This window comes from Pseudoliparis swirei, chromosome 15, assembly GCF_029220125.1.
Source record: "Pseudoliparis swirei isolate HS2019 ecotype Mariana Trench chromosome 15, NWPU_hadal_v1, whole genome shotgun sequence".
In the NCBI taxonomy this organism is placed as follows: Eukaryota; Metazoa; Chordata; class Actinopteri; order Perciformes; family Liparidae; genus Pseudoliparis; species Pseudoliparis swirei.
This window is the reverse complement of record NC_079402.1, coordinates 1528421-1550844: the sequence shown is the minus strand read 5'-3', so window position 1 is coordinate 1550844 and position 22424 is coordinate 1528421. Positions and strand designations below refer to the sequence as shown.

Genomic DNA, 22424 nt, shown 5'->3' with positions numbered 1-22424 from the left:
GAAAGGGATGTTACTTTCTACTTAATTTCAGATGGGAATATTCTAATTTTACTGCACTACATTTATCTGACATCTGTAGTTACTTTAATTATTTGCTTAGAGAACTCAATGCATTATTATTAAATATACATTTATTTATATATATTTGTATGTATATATAAGTATATACTTATATATTTGTATGTAAAAATATATATATGGATATATATATAATATATACATATATATATATGTATTTATATATGTGTGTATATATATATATATACAGGACTGTCTCAGAAAATTAGAATATTGTGATGAAGTTCTTTATTTTCTGCAATGCAATTAAAAAAACAAAAATGTCATGCATTCTGGATTCATTACAAATCAACTGAAATATTGCAAGCCTTTTATTCTGATTTATTGCTGATTATGGCTTACAGCTTAAGAAAACTCAAATATCCTATCTCTAAATATTAGAATATCATGAAAAAGTATACTAGTAGGGTATTAAACAAATCACTTGAATTGTCTAATTAACTCGAAACACCTGCAAGGGTTTCCTGAGCCTTGACAAACACTCAGCTGTTATAAATCTTTTTTTACTTGGTCTGAGGAAATATTAAAATTTTATGAGATAGGATTTTAGAGTTTTCTTAAGCTGTAAGCCATAATCAGCAATATTAAAAGAATAAAAGGCTTGCAATATTTCAGTTGATTTGTAATGAATCCAGAATGCATGACATTTTTGTTTTTTTAATTGCATTACAGAAAATAAAGAACTTCATCACAATATTCTAATTTTCTGAGACAGTCCTGTATATATATACACCAGTCGTTCCCAGCCCTTTCTGGCTCGTGAGCGAGTGCCAAATGTTTCCCGAGTAGTTCCAGTCCTCTGAAAAAGGGAATTCCCCTCAACTTCCCAGATGGTTTCAGTTAGAGAAATATTCGTGGCTGAAAGAGGCTAAAGTGCACAATTATTCACAGAAAGCTAAGATTACTAAAAGTATTACTTCACAACCCCCCAGATGTGTTTATTCATCTTCTCTAAATATGTTTTATTGCTTATTTACTATTTAAATTCGAAATTTTTAAAATATATTCATCATATTTATATGTTCAATGTGCACATTGTGACCTAATTAGTTATTATGATATGTGAATGAGATTCAGCAGCGTGTCCCAAATATGGAAATAACAGCATAACCTAGTTTTCAATATGCAATATGCTAATTTATATTTTTAAGGGGCGTGGTCGTGTTGTTTTCCCTTGATATTCAACCATTCTTATGCACAAGGGGCGTGGTCTATCTGTGCAGTTATATGAGGAGTTTAATTAAACATTAGCGTTTGATTGGGTTAAGACGTGGGCGGGGTCACATAGCTGCAGAGGTCTGTGGCTCCGCCTCCCTTCACTGAAAGTTTGATATGATGTTTTTGGGTGAAATTGAAATCTTACATAACCAAACATCAGTGTTGGGTTTAGATTTACGAATAATTAATCTTTTTTATAGATAGTTTCCATATATTTATTGTCATTATGAACAATAGGATGTGATGTAAAGGCATTTTTCAATTCATCTGGATTTAACTGGAAATAGGGGAGTGGCCTATTGTTTCAGACCACGCCCCCAGGAGGCACGTTCGATCGTGAATAGTAATTATAAAAGTTATAATATATCCATTTATGTTCTTCCTTTATTGGTGGGATTAAAGAAGCATCACATGCTGTAGGGGGCGGGGCTTAAATACACACTGGTGTGGTTTAGTGATCAGTTTGAAAATGACTCAAATATTTAATACAAATTAACTTTATTTATTTTTTAAATGTGTAGAAGGATTTGTGAGTAATTTTGTGTTTTCTGATCCAAATATAAGAATCCACACAACCTGAATAAATATAATATTTGAGCTTCAGTAAACATTGTAAACATGAGTTTATGTTTCTATTCTTCTTCTTCTTCGTGATTCTGTTTGAACGGTTTAGTTTACATGAAAAACACAAACTGGTTTCATAACAGGGGGGGTCGGGTTGCCAGAGGCCTAATGAGCGTGGACCTGGTCTACATCAGACCCCCAACAACCCCCCACAGACCTCTGTGCAACCTGGCTGACCTGCACGATCTCTGCTGCCAGTCTGCCCCCCCCCCATGCATCAACCCCCCCTGTCCTGACAAAGCGCGCCTCCCTCCCCCCTCAGACTACACCGCTCCTCCCTCTGTTGTGTTCAGCTACCCCGACAACACTAGCCCCCCCTCCTCCTCCTCTCCCCCCTCCTCCCCTCCTCCCCCTCCTCCCTCCTCCCCTCCCCCTCTCCCTCCTCCCCTCCCCCCCCCACCACATGACTGCAGTGGTAAAATATATAAACCTTCTTTTATCTTTATTTCTCTCTGCAAATCTATTGGTTCTCATCAATTTATTTTATTTGGGATATCTGAGTTTTGTGTGTAATTTTTATTTTTCACATTCTATATTATAAAGTGTAAATATTATATAATATTACAATTAAACCAAAATAAATCATTACGTAGGCAGAACAATCCTAAAGATGTGGATGACAAAGAGGGAAAATAATAAATAAAAACACTTCTGATTGAGAGAGTGTGTGTGTGTGTTCAGTAGTGTGTGTGTTGAGGTGTGTGTGTGTTCAGTAGTGTGTGTGTTGAGGTGTGTGTGTTCAGGAGTGTGTGTGTGTCCAGAGGGAGGAGCTGTGTGTGCAGCATGGTAAGTGTGCTCATTGTGCTCATTGTGCTCACCGTTTGAGAGTTTCTGATATCGTGTCATGCTTTTATTTTGAAGGAGAGGTGTTGTGTCTTAGTGCAGTCGACATGATGCTCTCTGTAAATATGTCAATAAGTAAATAAAGTAAATAAAGTCCCCGTGTCACGACACCGTGCTTTGTTCACAGCGCCTCGTTCACTACACCAAACCTACGGAAAGTTACTATGGGAGCTGGAAATAGACCTCAGAGCTGGAGGAGGAGGAGGAGGAGGAGGGGGAGGAGGAGGAGGAGGAGGAGGAGAGGATGAGAGAGAAGAAGAGGGAGAAGGAGGACGAGGAGGAGGAGAAAAAAACAGCCATGTGCTGGAGAGAGAAGGAAGAGGGGGAGGAGGAGGAGGCTGTGAGGGAGGAGGGGTATTAGCAGGAGGAGGAGCAGGAGGAGGAGGAGGAGGGGTATTAGCAGGAGGAGGAGCAGGAGGAGGGTCGGCCTGCGGTGGATTCTGTCTGACTGATATCTCCATTCATTGATTTGAACTCCACCCAGTGGCACAGCGAGGTATCAGGAGGCGGAGCCTATACGGCCTCATGAGGGGCAGCTGGTGGATTCATGTTGTGGATATTCAGTTCTGACGTCATCAACATGAAAACATGAAAACAACTATCTGTGTTTATGTTGATTCAGAATAACTTCACCTCAGGTTCATGAGGTTTAAACATCAGGAACATTAAAGCAGATTAATAATGAACTCATAGAGTTTCATCATGTTGAACATGTGGAAGAGATGAAGCATGAGGAAGACCATGAGGAAGACCATGAGGAAGAGGCACGAGGACATACAGCTGATTCTTTTCTTTTTATCAAACTAAAGCTCAAATAATAATATATAATGCTCTGGACCTGTTGGATTAATGTTGTTCCCTCTTTTCTTTATTCATGTTACATAATTCAGTGACGACGTATAAGTCTTACCAACGATGACTTTTAGGTTGCCAGTTTGGGAAAAGATATCAATAAAAAACGTTTTCATGCAGTTTGACATTTTGGGAAAAACACATTTTGCTTTCTGGCAACTTAATGGAACAAAATCCTGTTTTTAGACTTTAAATGAAGTAAATAAAATATAAGAATAAATTAGAGCGTTACCTACACATCTAGGCTAATAATTACATAAAGACATACGACCCTTACTATAAAAGTCCTTTAACATGACTGCATAAAGCTTATAATAATAAAGCCCTCTGTTAATGACATACGCATATAAATAAAAGGAACTCACCAGTGAGTTATAATACACATTCATGTATTTAAGTGTGTTTTTCCTAATGTGTGAAAGCATACAAATTCAATCAGAAGACATTTTTTAATTTTTAATTTAGACATTTTTTAAATTTTTATTTAGACATTTGAATTTTTATTTAGACATTTTTGTACAAATATTTTCTGCAACAGTTTTTACCCGGCGATATACAATTTTTTTAGTAAGGACAACAACAAAAATACAAGAATAACAAACAAAATATATCGAGAATGGCTGAATACTCTCATTTATTTTGGTACACGTGCTCATAATAAAGCTGATGCATGGAGGGTTCGGGAGCTTTGTGCCTTTTTAAAACAAAAGGACTGAGATTAATAATAATAAAGTTTAAAAAATGATGAAGAGGAGGGTCGTGATGAAGAGGGTGAGTATCTTCAGATGATGTGGTGGAGAGCCTCTAGGTGATGGAGTCACCAACAGTTCCTCCTCCATCATTTTATGGTCATAACAATATTCCAGCAGTGCTGTGCATTTCCTGTAAGGCACCGGAAGTCCATCCCATCAGTCACAGGGGTCACCTGAGGGGTCACCTGAAGGGTCACCTGAAGGGTCCTCTGCACACATGCATCTCTTATTCTCTCAAATTCTCAATTTTTCTTTTAATATTTTTTTTTCTACCTGCAAAAATAAAGTTGTCGACCTTTAGAGCTGGTCCCCGGGATCCGGGCTCAGCCGCCTCCATATCCTCCAATCAGGTACAAGTGTGCGTGTGACGTCACACCAATGAAACCCACAGTGACATATTATTATATTCTATGAGGTATACGTCTCGACTCTTTCTGTCTTGTTGTTGTTAGAAGCATGTGAAACACAAAGGTCACAACATCCGGGTCCGTTAGAGTTACAGTTTGGATAACTGTGATGTTTGAACACTTTTGAGTGCTATAAGTTTATTAATAATCGACATTGGGGTCTCCTGTATGACCTCATGGACGGACTGCGTGCACAGCTTCACCTGCGTCACCTTCACTGTGGCACATTTCATTGATAAAAGCTGCTCAGAGAGCATCCCCACCAGGAGGTGGAGGAGCAGCCCCATCAGGAGGTGGAGGAGCATCCCCATCAGGAGGTGGAGGAGCATCCCCACCAGGAGGTGGAGGAGCAGCCCCATCAGGAGGTGGAGGAGCAGCCCCACCAGAAGGTGGAGGAGCATCCCCATCAGGAGGTGGAGGAGCATCCCCACCTGGAGGTGGAGGAGCATCCCCATCAGGAGGTGGAGGAGCATCCCCACCTGGAGGTGGAGGAGCATCCCCACCAGGAGGTGGAGGAGCATCCCCATCAGGAGGTGGAGGAGCATCCCCATCTGGAGGTGGAGGAGCATCCCCATCAGGAGGTGGAGGAGCATCCCCATCAGGAGGTGGAGGAGCATCCCCATCTGGAGGTGGAGGTCACAGCCCGTCTGCGAGGTCATTTACAACATTTGCTGAAGTTGCCCAGCCGACACGAGCACGCGCTGCAGACGGTGAGACCACCAGCCCGTGCACGAGCCTCCTGGTGGAGCCTCACAGAGGAACCCGACGGACCCCGGTGTGCCTCCGACACTCAGGAAAAGGTCGTTTCCGGTCCTCAGAACGCCACGATGGCCCGGGTCCACGCGCCCAGGCTGGCCAGGACCTGCTGGCTGCAGACCTGCTCCAGGTCCGCGTGCCGGCTCAGCAGCCCCGAGAAGCCCGAGCCGAAGATGGAGATGAGGTTGGAGATGTTGGACGTGTCCGTGTAGTCCAGGCCGGGGAAGGAGCAGCTGCTCTCCTCCCGCTTCGCCCGCTTACAGTCCTGCAGCTCCTCCACCTCCTCCTCCGACGCGCAGCAGCTGAACTCCACCTTCCGTTTCCTGGCCGCGGACTGCGCGCCCTGGCCGCGCTGGAGCGCGTCGTAGCCGCAGCGGCAGCAGTCCTGGTGCAGGTACCCGTTCTCCACTGTGGTCACCACATGCGTGTCCAGATCCAGCACCGTGGTCTTGTTGCAGTGCTGCGTGCCGGTGCCGGTGCTCGCGGGGAGCTGCTCGCAGTGGGACGCGGGGGGCGCCTCCATGCAGCAGCTCCGGTAGTAGTAGTAGTAGTAGTAGGGGTCCGGCTCCCGGCTGCCGTCCTCCGGGGCCGAGGAGCAGCCGAACAGAGCGGCCGCCGCCCGGCCGTGCGTCGGCGCGCCGCCGCCCCGGTGGCACGGACTCGCCTCGTCGCCGCAGCGCGCCGCGCGCCGCGCCTGCTCCTCGTCCTCCGCGTCCTCCGCGTCCACGTCCAGCGGGTCGAGCTCCTGGATCTCGTTGCAGACCGCCATCACCTCCTCGTACTGCTGCATCCTGTAGATCTCCGCGTACTTCTCCTTGACGTAGACCTGCCGCGCGTTCCTCAGCACGTAGGACAGCAGCAGGTTCTGGTGCAGCTTGATGCCGCCGCGCTGCGTCCTGGAGTTGTGGATCTTCATCAGGGAAATGGAGATGAGGCTCTGCGCGTCCACTGCGCATTCCATGGTGTTGATCATGGCGCGGTCCCGCCGGTCCTCCACCAGCGGCTCTCCGGGAGACGTAACCCGACTCTCTGCTCCCTCGGCGGGGGTCGCTCAGCTCCGGGGGAAAGCTTGGAGTCGGAGGAGACTCATCGGGCGCGAGGGTCGGCCTCGCGCTCTGGAAGCCAGCAATTATTTGCAGATGGCCAGAAACCAGAACAGATATATAGTCGAGGCGGAGGACCCGCCCTCTTCGGGGAGAGCCAATCAGCTCCCTGGATCCTGTTGAGTGACAGACTGGCGCGCTGGAAATATGTCGGCCTCGACCAATCAGCGTCGGGCGGTTCCTCTGAACTATTCAAATTCTTCCAGGTTGTCTAACAGGAATGTCCTCATGTCAGAGACCTCGGAACCACAACATGGGGGCATCAACACTCGTTTGACCCTTTTAGACCAAGATAAATAAAGCATAACTTCATAATGTTGTTTATTACAGACAATAAACAAAACAATAGAGATCAGAATCATCGTTATTGGACATGTCTGTGTGCACATGTCATGTGACACTCTCGTACATGTGATTTAAAAATAACAGGATACATCTTTGTTAAACATTGAAGACGACAGAATAGCAACATGTGTGCACAATATAAACAACAACAACAACAACAACAGTGACAGATGAACTACAGCCAGAACATGAGCACATGATGACGCTAAAGGGCGGAAAGGAAACATGTCCTTATGCACCAATAGGTCCTCTTTTGATTTGTTTTAATGTACAGTACACACACACTGTGCGCACACAGATGTCTCCATACACACATGTGTGTGTACACATGAGTGTACGTCAACATGTGCTGAGCTCTTCCTCTGATGAAGACTCATACGGAGTGGACCTGGAGGGAAGGTGTAGTCGTTTCATGTGGATTCGTCCTGATCTCAATGGAGGGAACAGAACATGATATCACAGGATATTGGAATATGACATTTTAAAAACCCAAATGAAAGTGTCAACAGCTGCCATCGGCCTTTTCTTCCCCTGTGGAGCGGAGGAGACGTCGTCACCTCGTCATCCTCCATGTATTCGGTGGATGAATGTCCCACCATGGGCCGAGACGTTTCATTGGCTGAGACCGGCGGGTCTCCAACGTGGACCTGAAGCATCTGGTCCACCGGTCCTCAGAGGTTCTCCTCACGGTGACCTTCTTCCTGCTGTGAGGATGAAGGGTAACCCTGACGGATGCGTATGATGGGTCACATGACTGGAGTTATTATTATTATTTTGCCTTCAAGCTCACGGTCTGGGTTTGGGGTTCAAAGGTCACGTACACTTCCTGCTCTGCTGGTCTCTGATCTCCACCTCATGAGTGTTGGAGGACGGTTCAACTCATGGTCATGTGACATAAACACGAGGTCACCAGCCGGGTCAAAAGTATCAGATAAATACCCTCACATGTACATCTAAGAGCCTTTGAGTGTCTAGAAAAGCGCAATATATAAATCCCAAGTATTATTATTAATATGAGTACTTAACATGACATGAAGTTGCCATGGAAACGTGGTTGTAACAGGGGACGTCCGTCCGGTTCAGACTTGACTTCTTTTAGATCACTTCTTTTATCGACCTGCTTTCCCTTCATGAACTTCTTTGGTTCCCCGAATTTAGTTTGTCATTATTATTTTGTAATATAATAATATTATTTTACGATTCCATTTGTGTTGCCTTGATTCTCTGTAGAGCGGCTTGTGAACCCTGTTTATGAAGCTGCTTTATAAATAAAATATTAATTATTATTATTATTATTATTATTACCGGGCTTACCGAAGGTACTGACCAGGTGTGTGTCCCTGGGTTTCAGCTCTGATACCGGCTCATCGTTCCACCCTCTGGACACACACACCAGTCAGCTGACCTTTCCCCTCGAATATTCTACACACCCGACCCGCTCGGTGAAGACAAGCTCCGGTCCGTTGGCCTGGTTCTGGCGGTTCTGCTGCTCCCGAGCCGCCGGGTGAAGCGGAGGATCCGACCATGTGACCAGCTGTGTGACATCAGTTCACCCGTCTGGTTATTCATTTAAATTCAATTCAGTTTATTTGGTATAGCGCAATATCACAAATCACAAACTGCTCTCAGAGGGCTTTACAATCTGTACGCATAGACATCCCTGACCTTTGACCTCTTCTGGAAGAACTCCCAAGAAATAGAAAAAAAAGAGAGGAAACCTTAAATGTATTGATATTCCCAGTTATTGTCATTATTAATATTATTGCAGTCTTATAATACTCATAATGCTTATGGTCATTCGCTGTGAGCTCACAAACATCATAAACATGAAGCTGTTGGTCCTGATGCTGAGGATGAGCTCCTCTCACTTTGGATCCCTCAGAGGCAACGATGTATCCGTCTCCCTCAGCGAGGCAACAATGTATCCTTCTCCCTCAGCGAGGCAACAATGTATCCTTCTCCCTCAGTGAGGCAACAATGTATCCTTCTCCCTCAGCGAGGCAACAATGTATCCTTCTCCCTCAGTGAGGCAACAATGTATCCTTCTCCCTTAGTGAGGCAACACTGTATCCTTCTCCCTTAGTGAGGCAACAATGTATCCTTCTCCCTCAGCGAGGCAACAATGTATCCTTCTCCCTCAGATGCAACAATGTATCCTTCTCCCTCAGCGAGGCAACAATGTATCCTTCTCCCTCAGTGAGGCAACAATGTATCCTTCTCCCTTAGTGAGGCAACACTGTATCCTTCTCCCTTAGTGAGGCAACAATGTATCCTTCTCCCTTAGTGAGGCAACAATGTATCCTTCTCCCTCAGTGAGGCAACAACGTATCCTTCTCCCTCAGTGAGGCAACAACGTATCCTTCTCCCTCAGCGAGGCAACAATGTATCCTTCTCCCTCAGTGAGGCAACAATGTATCCTTCTCCCTTAGTGAGGCAACACTGTATCCTTCTCCCTTAGTGAGGCAACAATGTATCCTTCTCCCTTAGTGAGGCAACAATGTATCCTTCTCCCTCAGTGAGGCAACAATGTATCCTTCTCCCTCAGCGAGGCAACAATGTATCCTTCTCCCTTAGTGAGGCAACAATGTATCCTTCTCCCTTAGTGAGGCAACACTGTATCCTTCTCCCTCAGAGAGGCAACAATGTATCCTTCTCCCTCAGCGAGGCAACAATGTATCCTTCTCCCTCAGAGGCAACAATGTATCCTTCTCCCTTAGTGAGGCAACAATGTATCCTTCTCCCTTAGTGAGGCAACAATGTATCCTTCTCCCTCAGCGAGGCAACAATGTATCCTTCTCCCTCAGCAAGGCAACAATGTATCCTTCTCCCTCAGAGGCAACAATGTATCCTTCTCCCTTAGTGAGGCAACAATGTATCCTTCTCCCTCAGCGAGGCAACAATGTATCCTTCTCCCTTAGTGAGGCAACAATGTATCCTTCTCCCTTAGTGAGGCAACAATGTATCCTTCTCCCTTAGTGAGGCAACACTGTATCCTTCTCTCTCAGCGAGGCTCAGATGAGCCCCTCACCATGCAGGTCTTGCAAAATTAAATTGTATCATATCTTATCCTGATGAAATGTGTAATATTTACACCCCAGTGAACATGTTGGAACGATAATTGTTGTAATAATACAATGTATGATCATTTTAATTGTGTTGGGTCATGTGACCATGTGGAGTGAAGGATGGATGCAGAGCGCTCTGCTCCTCTGAGGGTCCCGCCTCCCCTCCGGTTCCTCCGGTCCAGGTCCTCTCCGTGCGGCTGCAGTTACCCGCGTTGCCCTGCAGAGGCCAGTGCAGCACCACGTTCTGCCCCTTGTTGTTCACGAGGCTTCATGGTCTTCAGGACCAAATGTTCCCTGAAGCAGAACCCACGAGTCGGACTGGAGACCACGCCGAAGGACGGCTGGCTGAGAGGTTCTCTGAAGGATGAAGGCCCAGAGGAGGAAGCTGTAGCCCAGTGAGAAGTTTCACTCCGTTTATTGAGTCAAGACACGTCAGCAGATCACGGCTCAATGGAGCTGATCTTCATCTTTAATGACCAGCGTCCTCATGCTGGATATGTGCGCCTTATAAAGGAAGAGAAAAGTGTCTTCAACCATTCAATGGCACGATTAGAAAAAACACAAGCCCGCCATTTTATTTGCAGTCAGTAAAACAACAACAACAACAAAAGAACACATTAATGCAAATAAACAAGATGCATCAAATGTGCAATAATACCACATGATGCGTCTGCCTCCACCCTCCTCCGAGCCACTTCATTCTTTTATTGGAACTCCTTTCAACCAAAGGAATAAATCCTGAGGACCGTGTGTGTGTTCAGTCCAGATATGGCTAGCTTAGCTTAGCATAAAGACTGGAAGCAAAGGACACAGCTAGCCTAGCTCAGCATAAAGACTGGAAGCAAAGGGACACAGCTAGCCTAGCTTAGCATAAAGACTGGAAGCAAAGGGACACGGCTAGCCTAGCTTAGCATAAAGACTGGAAACAAAGGGACACGGCTAGCCTAGCTTAGCATAAAGACTGGAAGCAAAGGGACACAGCTAGCCTAGCTTAGCATAAAGACTGGAAGCAAAGGGACACAGCTAGCCTAGCTTAGCATAAAGACTGGAAGCAAAGGGACACAGCTAGCCTAGCTTAGCATAAAGACTGGAAGCAAAGGGACACGGATAGCCTAGCTTAGCATAAAGACTGGAAGCAAAGGGACACAGCTAGCCTAGCTTAGCATAAAGACTGGAAGCAAAGGGATACAGCTAGCCTAGCTTAGCATAAAGACTGGAAGCAAAGGGACACGGATAGCCTAGCTTAGCATAAAGACTGGAAGCAAAGGGACACAGCTAGCCTAGCTTAGCATAAAGACTGGAAGCAAAGGGACACAGCTAGCCTAGCTTAGCATAAAGACTGGAAGCCAAGGGACACAGCTAGCCTAGCTTAGCATAAAGACTGGAAGCAAAGGGACACAGCTAGTCTGACTCTGTCCACACATCTGGAACCCCATTGGTTAACACATTCTAACTAACACAGGCTCCGCCCTCTTGGGGTCTCTGTGGGGAACCTCCTCGCTGCCCATCAGGTCTTCATTTAAAAAATGAGGATACTCAACCAAGAAGGATGGAGACGTCCTCAGAAGGAAGGAGGCTGTCCCTTTGTCTGGAGCGACTGGGAAGGAAGCCAGCAGCGTCCGGCGTGAGGACAGCGGCACCGACGGAGAATATAGCAGCAAAACAGGCAAAGAAGGAGCAGCTTGGGATTGATTGGGGGCGGAGCCAAACTGAGGGCGGAGCCAGCCCGAGGGCTGCGTTCAAAACCTACCCTTCCGTCTGTCACCACACTGAGGACTCACCTCTCCACCTGCAGGAAGACTCTCTTGGTGGTCACTGCTGGACCCACACGGGTCTGTGAGCCCGGTCCTGGTCCCAGAGAGACCCGAGACCCGAGACCCGAGACCCGAGACCCCGAGACCCCTTCATGCTCGCTCAGCGCGGCCTGAACTCAACGGGCAGCGGAGGGAACTCATGGTGGACCTGGTCGCCTCCAGAGGGCCGTGGCAGAACTAAAGTCCACATGTCGCTCAGCACCACGGCGAGTTCCTGAAGTCCATAAAGAACGATCAGATCCACGCGGGTCTCTACAGGCTCCCAGAGGCCGACAGCACCACCCATCAGGGCTGATGGCCCTCAGGCCGGCTCCATCGGTGAGAGAGGACATCAGAAACATCTCCTGCTCCACCCTCATTGGTCGATCTCCTGTGAGTCACTAATCGTTTCATTGTGAACTCTTAAATAATGATGTCAGTTGTTGTTTTTGAGAATGAATTAATTAAAGAGAAATTGTGATTTTTCACCTGTACCAAAAACACTGTAACCGTATGACTTTGGGAGTTGGTCCTGATCCGACGTGAGGTCAGAGGTCAGAGGTCAGAGGTCAGGGATGTCTGTGAACAGACTGTAAAGCCTCTGAGGTTGTGAGTTGTGATGTTGGGCTGTATAAACGGACTCTATTGACAGAGGGCACAGCCACGACCCTTGAGCAACACACGATCTGAGGAGAGGAGCCGGATGAAGACGGATCAGAACCGCAGCATCAGCAGCTTGAGCTGCACGATGGAGAGATCAGCAACGGCCAATCACAGTCAAGCCCCTCTGCTCTCCTTCTCGCCTCCTCTCCCCTTCCTTTCCTCTCCTCTCCCCCTACCTCTCTTCCTGTGCTCTCCTTTTAGCCTCCTTCCTTCCCTCCCTTCCTCTCCTCTACTTCCTACCACCTTCCTTCCCATCCTCTCCTTCCTACCTCCCCCTTCCTCTCCTCCTTACATCCCCCTCTTCCTTCCTTCCGTCCATCCATCCTCCCTCCCTTCCTCCCTTGCTTCCCTCCCCCTACCTCTCCCTTCCTCTCCTCCCTACCTCTCTTCCTCTGCTCTCCTTCTCGCCTCCTCCCCCCAGCCCCTTCCTCTGCTCTCCTCCCTACCTCCCTCCCTTCCTTTGCTCTCCTTCTCGCCTCCTCCCCCCTTCCTCTGCTCTCCTCCCTACCTCCCTCCCTTCCTCTGCTCTCCTCTCCCTCCTCCCTCCCTTCCTCTGCCTCCTCCTTCTCCCTCCTACCTCCTCCCTCCCTTCCTCTGCTCCTCTCCTCCTCTCCTCCCTCTCCTCTCCTCTCGCCTCCTCCCCCCCTCCTCCTCCTCCCTCCTCCTCTTCCTTCTGCTCTCCTCCGCCTCCTCCTCCCTTCCTCTGCTCTCCTCCCTCCTCCCTCCTCCTCCTCCTCCTCTCTCCTCTCCTCCTCCTTCCTCTGCTCTCCTCTCCCTCCTCCTTCCTCTGCTCTCCTCCCTACCTCCTCCCTTCCTCTGCTCTCCTTCTCGCCTCCTCCCCCCTTCCTCTCCTCTCCTCCCTCCTCCCTTCCTCTGCCTCTCCTCCCTCTCCCTCCTCCTCCCTTCCTCTGCCTCCTCGCCTCCTCCCTTCCTTCCTGCTCTCCTCCCTACCTCCTCCCTTCCCTCCCCCTCCTTCCTTTGCCTCCTCCTCCCCTTCCTCTGCTCCTCCTCCTCCCTCCTCCCTTCCTCTGCTCTCCTCCCTACCTCCATCCCTTCCTCTGCTCTCCTTCTCGCCTCCTCCCCCCTTCCTCTGCTCTCCTCCCTACCTCCCTCCCTTCCTTTGCTCTCCTTCTCGCCTCCTCCCCCCTTCCTCTGCTCTCCTCCCTACCTCCCTCCCTTCCTCTGCTCTCCTCCCTACCTCCCTCCCTTCCTCTGCTCTCCTTCTCGCCTCCTCCCCCCTTCCTCTGCTCTCCTCCCTACCTCCATCCCTTCCTCTGCTCTCCTTCTCGCCTCCTCCCCCCTTCCTCTGCTCTCCTTCTCCCTCCTCCTCCTTCCTCTGCTCTCCTCTCGCCTCCTCCCTTCCTCTCTCTCCTCTCCTCCCTCCTTCCTCTGCTCCTCCTCCTCCTCCTCCCTCTCCTTCTTCCTCCTCCTCCTCCTCTCCTCCCTACCTCCCTTCCTCTGCCCTCCTCCTCCCTCCCTTCCTTTGCTCTCCTTCTCGCCTCCTCCCCCCTTCCTCTGCTCTCCTCCCTACCTCCCTCCCTTCCTCTGCTCTCCTTCTCGCCTCCTCCCCCCTTCCTCTCCTCTCCTCCCTACCTCCCTCCCTTCTTCTGCTCTCCTTCTCGCCTCCTCCCCCCTTCCTCTGCTCTCCTTCTCGCCTCCTCCCCCCTCCTCTCCTCCAGCCCTCGTCTTCCCTCTGGAGAATAGGGGTCATTGCACAAATGATTACTCAGACCCCTGTCGCCATGGTAATGCCGCTACGTAGCGGGCGACAGGCGATGCATCGAGCGTGGCGAAGACGCCGATTAGTACGCCGGCGCCGGAGAGCGAGCGCCGCCTGTGTGCGTCTCCGTTTACATCTTTTCACAGCTCGTGTTCTCAGCAGAGAGGGAACAGAAAGAAGCCTGAACACACTCTGCTGTCGGCCTCCGGCTTCGTCTCCTTTCCTTACTTCCTTACCTGTAGGACGCTGTGGGTTTACCTGAGCGGACGCGGTTTTAACGAGACAAATCTTTCCTGAACGCTTCGCCACGACCTCCAAGAGTTTGGAGAAGGAGGACGTGAAGAACCACGTCTCCTCTGAGCCCAGCGTATCGTTGTTGTTGTTCACCTGGTTTCCTCTTCTCCGCAGGGAGGCTGACAAACAACAACAATACAAGTTAGATACCCCCCCCCCCATAACAATGGTGTCTAACCATGCAGACATGTTTACTTTATTTGGGACGGTTTTGAGATTTCTGGCCACGTATTCGACTAGTAGCATGACTAGTAGCATAACTAGTAGCATGACTAGTAGCATGACTAGTAGCATATAGTAGCATGACTAGTAGCATGACTAGTAGCATAACTAGTAGCATGACTAGTAGCATGACTAGTAGCATAACTAGTAGCATGACTAGTAGCATGACTAGTAGCATGACTAGTAGCATAACTAGTAGCATGACTAGTAGCATGACTAGTAGAATGACTAGTAGCATCACTAGTAGCATGACTAGTAGCATGATGAGTATATGACTAGTAGCATGACTAGTAGCATGACTCGTAGCATGATGAGTATATGACTAGTAGCATGACTAGTAGCATGACTAGTAGCATGACTAGTAGCATAACTAGTAGCATGACTAGTAGCATGACTAGTAGCATGACTAGTAGCATAACTAGTAGCATGACTAGTAGCATGACTAGTAGAATGACTAGTAGCATCACTAGTAGCATGACTAGTAGCATGATGAGTATATGACTAGTAGCATGACTAGTAGCATGACTCGTAGCATGATGAGTATATGACTAGTAGCATGACTAGTAGCATGATGAGTATATGACTAGTAGCATGACTAGTAGCATGGCTTGTAGTATGAGTAAATGACGAGTAGCATGACTAGTAGCATGGCTTGTAGCATGATGAGTATATGACTAGTAGAATGACTAGTAGCATCACTAGTAGCATGATGAGTAGCATGATGAGTATATGACTAGTAGCATGACTAGTAGCATGGCTTGTAGTATGATGAGTAAATGACTAGTAACATGACTAGTAGCATGACTAATAGCATGACTAGTAGCATGACTAGTAGCATGACTCGTAGCATGACTAATAGCATGACTAGTAGCATGACTAGTAGCATGACTAGTAGCATGACTAGTAGCATGTCAATGTTCTCTGCCACTTCATTAGCACCGGGTCACGGTGACAGCGATAGTGGCAGTGCTCACTTCTCCATATATCCCAAGACAATCCCTCCAGTCCGTGTGAATGTGGAACGTTTTGTTGGATTTTCGATTCCCCGCCCCCCCCCACCCCCCCGGCCCCCGAGGACATGAGCTGAGACCAGAGGAACCATTTCTCTTGTTGCTGTTGCATCATCATCAGAGAGAGGCAACGAACCGAGCCGGGACATGGAACATGTTCCATTATGATTCAATTACCCTGAGAGATCGATGGAGAGCTCACCACAGTGTGTGTGTGTGTGTGTGTGTGTGTGTGTGTGTGTGTGTCAATCCGCTGTCGGAGTCATCATCAGACTTGGAAGAGGACATTAAGTCCACCAGTTTTCCATCTCCAGGGACGCTCCTGTCCTTTTGTTCTGGAACTTTTCCCGGCTTGAACTTCAAGTTGTTGGTTCAAAATCTGCAGATGAAAGTATTGTGATGGATGGTTGACGGTCCTTAAACTGATGCTAACTGATGCTATCAGTGATGTAGACATTCTTTTCTTCACTGTTGTTTCCAAGATGAACTCTGAACTCTGGATGTTCAGATACAATGACATACATATACATTATATAATCTTCTCATAAACAATATTCGATGATATGCCGACGACTCCCGCGTGAACGTCGATGAAGAGAAGCACTGAGATGTAAATGTGAGGGTCACATGGTCCACCACGTCGGTCTGGACTGAACCATCTCAACAACAACAGGGGACCAGAAGCATCCTCATCACCTTTCTGATGACTCATCATGAGCTCTTCTTTTTATTTTGTCCCGTCAGCCTGAACTTTGAGTTTAGTGCTAAGACTCTCAGTGCGTTTACATGATGGTATAATTCTAATCTTGCTTTCGTCGGACTCTGCTATCTTTTGGGGGATCAGCTGTTATCCCAATATACATGGCAGTGAGTGATTAGAATCATTGGCCTTTGAAAGCATGTCATATCCGATATGATAGGCGGCGCTGTTTTCATTACAACTCGTGGTGATACAGCCATTTCCGCTTGACCTCTTCACCACCACCAACAACAACCAACAACAACAACATCAACATTTGGTGAAAGATGGCGAGCAGAGAGCGAGGCGAAGCTCCATCCCTCTACTATTCTTGCATGATGTTAATAGGAGTACAGCGAATGCAAATGGCGCTATTGACGTTGTTTGTTTGTTTTCTGCCGGCCAGGCTCCCGGCAGTGACAACTTATCGTCTCTTTCGACTTCCGGGTCACGACATGGGAGGGGGGAGGAGGAGGAGGCAGGAGGAGGAGGGAGGAGGAGGAGGGAGGAGGAGGAGGAGGAGGGAGGAAGAGGAGGGAGGGAGGGAGGAGGGCGGCGGGATCTCAAGCATGCGCAAAGACGCAAAGTCCAGTTCCTAATCCAATTCACTGTTACATGCCGCGATAGTCGAATTATCAACCGGATCGGATCGAGTTATCCAGGGTGTTAATCGGATCGTAGTCGGACCGCACAGTCGAACATGTTTACATGAAACGGATAATTCGATTTCAGTCCGACTAAGCTAGTTATTCTAATGCATGTAAACACGGTCATTGTCACTGGGTGCTTTTGATTTCACTTTAACTTTCTCTTTTTTAGTTTTCTGTAAAAGCTCGTGTTTTATTTTTGCACCATTTAAAAAAAGTGATCTTTAAAAAACGAGGTTTACTCGTTTTCTCTGTGTCTGTATAACCGGTGTGGTGCAGCCATCTTTAATGTGGAATGATACGATATCAGCCAGGGTTTGTGTTGTGATCGTGTATTGTGTGTATGTGCACTTACACATGCTAGTGCACCACAGGAGGCCAACACTGAACTCATGAATGAAGGTAAAGGAGCCTCTCAGGTGTGTGATCAGTCCCCCAGGTGACATCCTCAAAGGTCAAAGGTCTCACGCATCAAGATGAGTGGACTAGGAATCTGACAACATCCGACGCTTTCTGTTGAGGAGTTATTCAACTCCAGAGTCTGACAACATACTGCTGATTATGGCCGTTAATAGATGATATCAAGCTGCATTATGGGTAGGATTCAATCTTTTAGAGCTGAAAACAGAGAATGTAAAGAAGAGAGACGAGATGCTGCGGCAAGAAGCTGTTTAGTCCAACGTATTCCTCTGTGCTTCTGGGAACTTTGTCCCTCGCAGAGATTTTTTTTTTCTCCTCTCTCCTTCTCTTTCCCTCGCTTTTATTTTCCTAGAGAGAGAGAGAGAGAGAGAGAGAGAAACTGGAGCCAGCAGTCTGGAACGAGCATGACAGAATTTGAATTATAGGAGCAGCAGAGAGGAGGAGAGGGAGCGGGGGATGGTGGTTCAGTGTGTGTGAGTGTGTGTGTGAGAGTGTGTGAGTGAGTGTATGTGAGTGTGTGTGTGTGTGTGTGTGTGTGTGTGTGTGTGAGAGTGTGTGAGTGAGTGTGTGTGAGTGTGTGTGTGTGTGTGTGTGTGTGTGCAGGGAAACAGAGAGAATGGTTTCTGCAGTGGAGGCTGTTATTTTGAAGGCGTTGTTGAAAAGCGGGTTAGAAACAGCGTCCCCAGCTCGTGTTTGGTTGAGATGTTGTCTCGCCGTGCAGCGAGGAAGACGAGCGTAAGACCCAAACGTATTCAGGGAAATGTGCAACGCTAATGTTGTGGATAAAAACTCGTGAAACGATCCTGAATACAGTCCAAATATCAAGAAATGCTAACCGTAGCATGTTTCAGGTTACAACTGATCTGTTAATAGTAATGTTTACCATCTCAGTTAGCACGTTAGCTTGCGTAGCTAATTACCACCAAACACATTCCAGCTGAGGTCATTAGTTCTGCAGGTATTCGGTCAGAAAGTATTGGACAAATAGCCTGAATGATGCCACCACATGAAGAGGATCAACGCATTTATTGCTCTTCCTCCGAGGTCACCAGGTCAGAAGACTAATTAATTTGATGTAAATCCATCTAATAGTTTCCAGGACATTTGACCTCATGGCTGCTGGAGGAAACGTCTTCTGGGGACCTTGGATCTCATCTCGAAATGTCCCCAGAGACCTGAGTCCCTATTAGAGCCCCAACGGAGGGAGTGCAACGGGTAAGGTAGCCCACACAGCGAGGAGGAGGAGGAGGAGTAGGAGGAGGAGGAGGAGGAGGAGGAGGAGGGTGAACCATGTCAGGTTGTTCGTGACGCTGATGCCCAGGACCCTAAAGCTGTCAACCTGCTCCACCTCAGCTCCCTTCATGGAGACAGGGGCGTGTCTTCACCTCCTTAAAAAAAAAAATCAGCTCCTGATTCCTACCATTGAGAACAGGGATGGTGGTGGAAACAAAGAGACCCTTTCATGACCTTTAACCCCGTTGTCGACGTGATGTGTGCTTAGAGATTAAAGATACCGTCTGTTCTAACAGAGATGTGGGCTGAGAGGAAGTGATGCTCTCCTCCTCCTCCCTCCGTGTTGCTGTTTATCTTTCCCTCTGTTTCTTCCTGCCGTGTCGATGCGGTCCGTTCCTGTTTTTCTGTTTGGGGTATTTATTGGTGTCCAGTCAGCAGCGTTCACTCCCAGAAACCTCCGAATGCTTTGACTCCACCGGCTTCCCAAAGCCATCGCCTCACAGGACACCGTCAGGGAGGAGGAGGAGGAGGTGAGGTGTGTGTGTGTTGGAGGGGAGGGAACATTCCGGAGGAGTTAAAGACAAAAAGAGACCCGGAGAGGGACAGACTGTGATGAGCGCCTGCAACTCGATCCTCCTGCAGACTGAGCGTTCCCCCGAGGCCGTTTTCCATCAGCCCACCAAGCTGCAGACGTTTAGCTGATGCAGCCCAGCTTCTCCTCTCTCTCTCTCTTTCTTCCCTTTTTCTTTCACTCCCTACATCTCCTTGGCTGTTTTTGTGCACATGTAACCTTCTGCAAGCCCCAACACCCCCCCCCCCCCCTTTCCATCCCCAGGAAGCTGGCTAGCCGCTTTTGCTGCCAAGAAAATATGAAAGGCTGGCATGCTGCCTGTTTCATCTGCAGGAGAGAGAGAGAGAGAGGGAGAGAGAGAGGAGAGAGAGAGAGGGAGAGAGAGAGAGAGAGAGAGAGAGAGAGAGAGAGAGAGGGAGAGAGAGGGAGAGAGAGAGAGAGAGAGGGGGAGAGAGAGAGAGGGAGGGCTGGAAGCAGCGGGAGATGGAGGTGAGATGGAGGTGAGACGGAGGAGAAGGAAACACTGAAGCTGAAGATGAAGATGAAGCTGAAGATGAAGATGAAGATGAAGCTGTGCTGGCCCACGAGGACGAAGAAAGGAATCGAAAGCAAAAGCAGAGAGAAAGAAAGCTGCAGATGAACTGAGCCACACGACCTGCTGAAGAACACACACACACACACACACACACACACACAGACACACACACAGACACACACACAGACACACAGACAGACACACACACTCACACACACACACAGACACACACACACACAGACACACACACAGACACACAGACAGACACACACACACACACAGACACACACACAGACACACAGACAGACACACACACACACACACACACACACACACACAGACAGACACACAGACACACACACTCACACACAGACACACACACAGACACACACACAAACACAGACACACACACTCACACACACACAGACACACACACACACAGACACACACACAGACACACACAGACACACACACACACACACAGACATGCAACCACATTCTACCATCATAATAATGATAATATTGTCCATGAAATGCCCTGTAGATGTTATGAGGTGAACATGTGTGAGAGGTAAACCTCAGAGCGCTTCAACACGCCACGTGTTCACACCCTTCAGGACGCCAGCCTACGAGCAAGGCATCAACATCAGGAGCCTCTAGAATCACACCCACACACGGTACGGACCACCTCCACCGAGCCACAGCGCTGGTCATGAGGTCGTTTTCTCTTTCGGGAATACTTTCTGTCAACATGAACAAGTTGATGAACACACGACGACCCAGAGGTCAGACAGCCCACGAGCAACGAGGCGGAGTCCGTCCCACAACCTCAACTCATCCAGAGCAGCGAGAAGAGGAGGCGCACAAACATCCTCAGGTTATTAGTGATAGTAGTAGTAGTGGTAGTAGGCCTACTACCACTACTACTACTACTACTGCATAGAGGAGTGTAGAGGAGCATAGAGGAGGATAGAGGAGGATAGAGGAGAATAGAGGAGAATAGAGGAGGATAGAGGAGGATAGAGGAGGGTAGAGGAGGATAGAGGAGAATAGAGGAGGGTAGAGGAGGGTAGAGGAGGATAGAGGAGGATAGAGGAGGGTAGAGGAGGATAGAGGAGGGTAGAGGAGGGTAGAGGAGGATAGAGGAGGGTAGAGGAAGATGAGGAGGTAGAGGAGGATAGGAGGAGGGTAGAGGGAGGGTAGAGGAGGATAGAGGAGGATGAGGAGGATGAGGAGGTAGGGAGGATAGAGGAGGATAGAGGAAGATAGAGGAGGATAGAGGAGGTAGAGGAGGAGGGAGGATAGAGGAGGAGGAGGATAGAGGAGGAGGAGGAAGATAGAGGAGGGTAGAGGAGGATAGAGGAGGATGAGGAGGATAGAGGAGGGAGGAGGAGGGGGAGGATAGAGGAGGTAGAGGAGGATGGGAGGAGAGGAGGGAGGATAGAGGAGGGTAGAGGAGGATGAGGAGGATAGAGGAAGATAGAGGAGGATGAGGAGGATAGAGGAGGATAGAGGAGGATGGGAGGATAGAGGAGGGAGAGGAAGATAGAGGAGGAGGGAGGATAGAGGAGGATAGAGGAAGATGAGGAGGGAGGGAGGATGGGGAGGATAGAGGAGGTAGAGGAGGATAGAGGAGGATAGAGGAGGATAGAGGGAGGAGGATAGAGGAGGATATAGAGGAGGATAGAGGAGGATAGAGGAAGATAGAGGAGGGGAGGAGGTAGAGGAAGATAGAGGATAGAGGAGGATGGAGGATAGAGGAGGAGAGGAGAGGAGGAGGAGGTGAGGAGGAGAGGAGGTAGAGGAGGATAGAGGAGGATAGAGGAGGTAGAGGAGATAGAGGAGGGAGAGGAGGAGAGGGAGGATAGAGGAGGATAGAGGAGGGTAGAGGAGGATGAGGAGGGGAGGATGAGAGAAGATAGAGGAGGAGGGAGGGAGGATAGAGGAGGATGAGGAGGTGAGGAGGATAGAGGAGGGTAGAGGAGGATGAGGAGAGGGAGATGAGGAGGATAGAGGAGGTAGAGGAGGATGAGGAGGATGAGGAGAGGAGGTAGAGAGGATGAGGAGGAGGAGGTAGAGGAGGATAGAGGAGGTGAGGAGGATAGAGGAGGATAGAGGAGGATAGAGGAGGGTAGAGGAGGATAGAGGAGGATGAGGAGGGTAGAGGAAGATGAGGGAGGGTAGAGGAGGATAGAGGAGGATAGGGAGGATAGAGGAGGATAGAGGAGGATAGAGGAGGTAGAGGAGGATAGAGGAGGTGAGGAGGATGAGGAGGATGAGGAGATAGAGGAGGATGAGGAGGATAGAGGGAGGATAGAGGGGGAGGAGGAGGGGAGGATAGAGGAGGATGAGGAGGGAGGAGGATAGGGAGGGTAGAGGAGGATAGAGGAGGATAGAGGAGTGAGGAGGATAGAGGAGGTAGAGGAGAGGATGAGGATAGAGGAGGATAGAGGAGGGTAGAGAGGATGAGAGAGGAGAGGGAGGAGGAGAGGAGATAGAGGAGGAGGGAGGAGGATAGAGGAGGATAGAGGAGG

The 22424-nt window shown here is 48.5% G+C and overlaps 1 protein-coding gene across 1 annotated transcript; it reads right to left on the bottom strand.

Moving 5' to 3' along the window:
• Positions 1–4050: 4050 nt before the first annotated feature.
• Positions 4051–6636, bottom strand: ier5l (immediate early response 5-like). Its single transcript, XM_056432615.1, has one exon. The coding sequence runs from the start codon at positions 6501–6503 to the stop codon at positions 5589–5591; it is 915 nt and encodes a 304-aa protein (XP_056288590.1). The 5' UTR covers positions 6504–6636; the 3' UTR covers positions 4051–5588.
• Positions 6637–22424: the final 15788 nt, after the last annotated feature.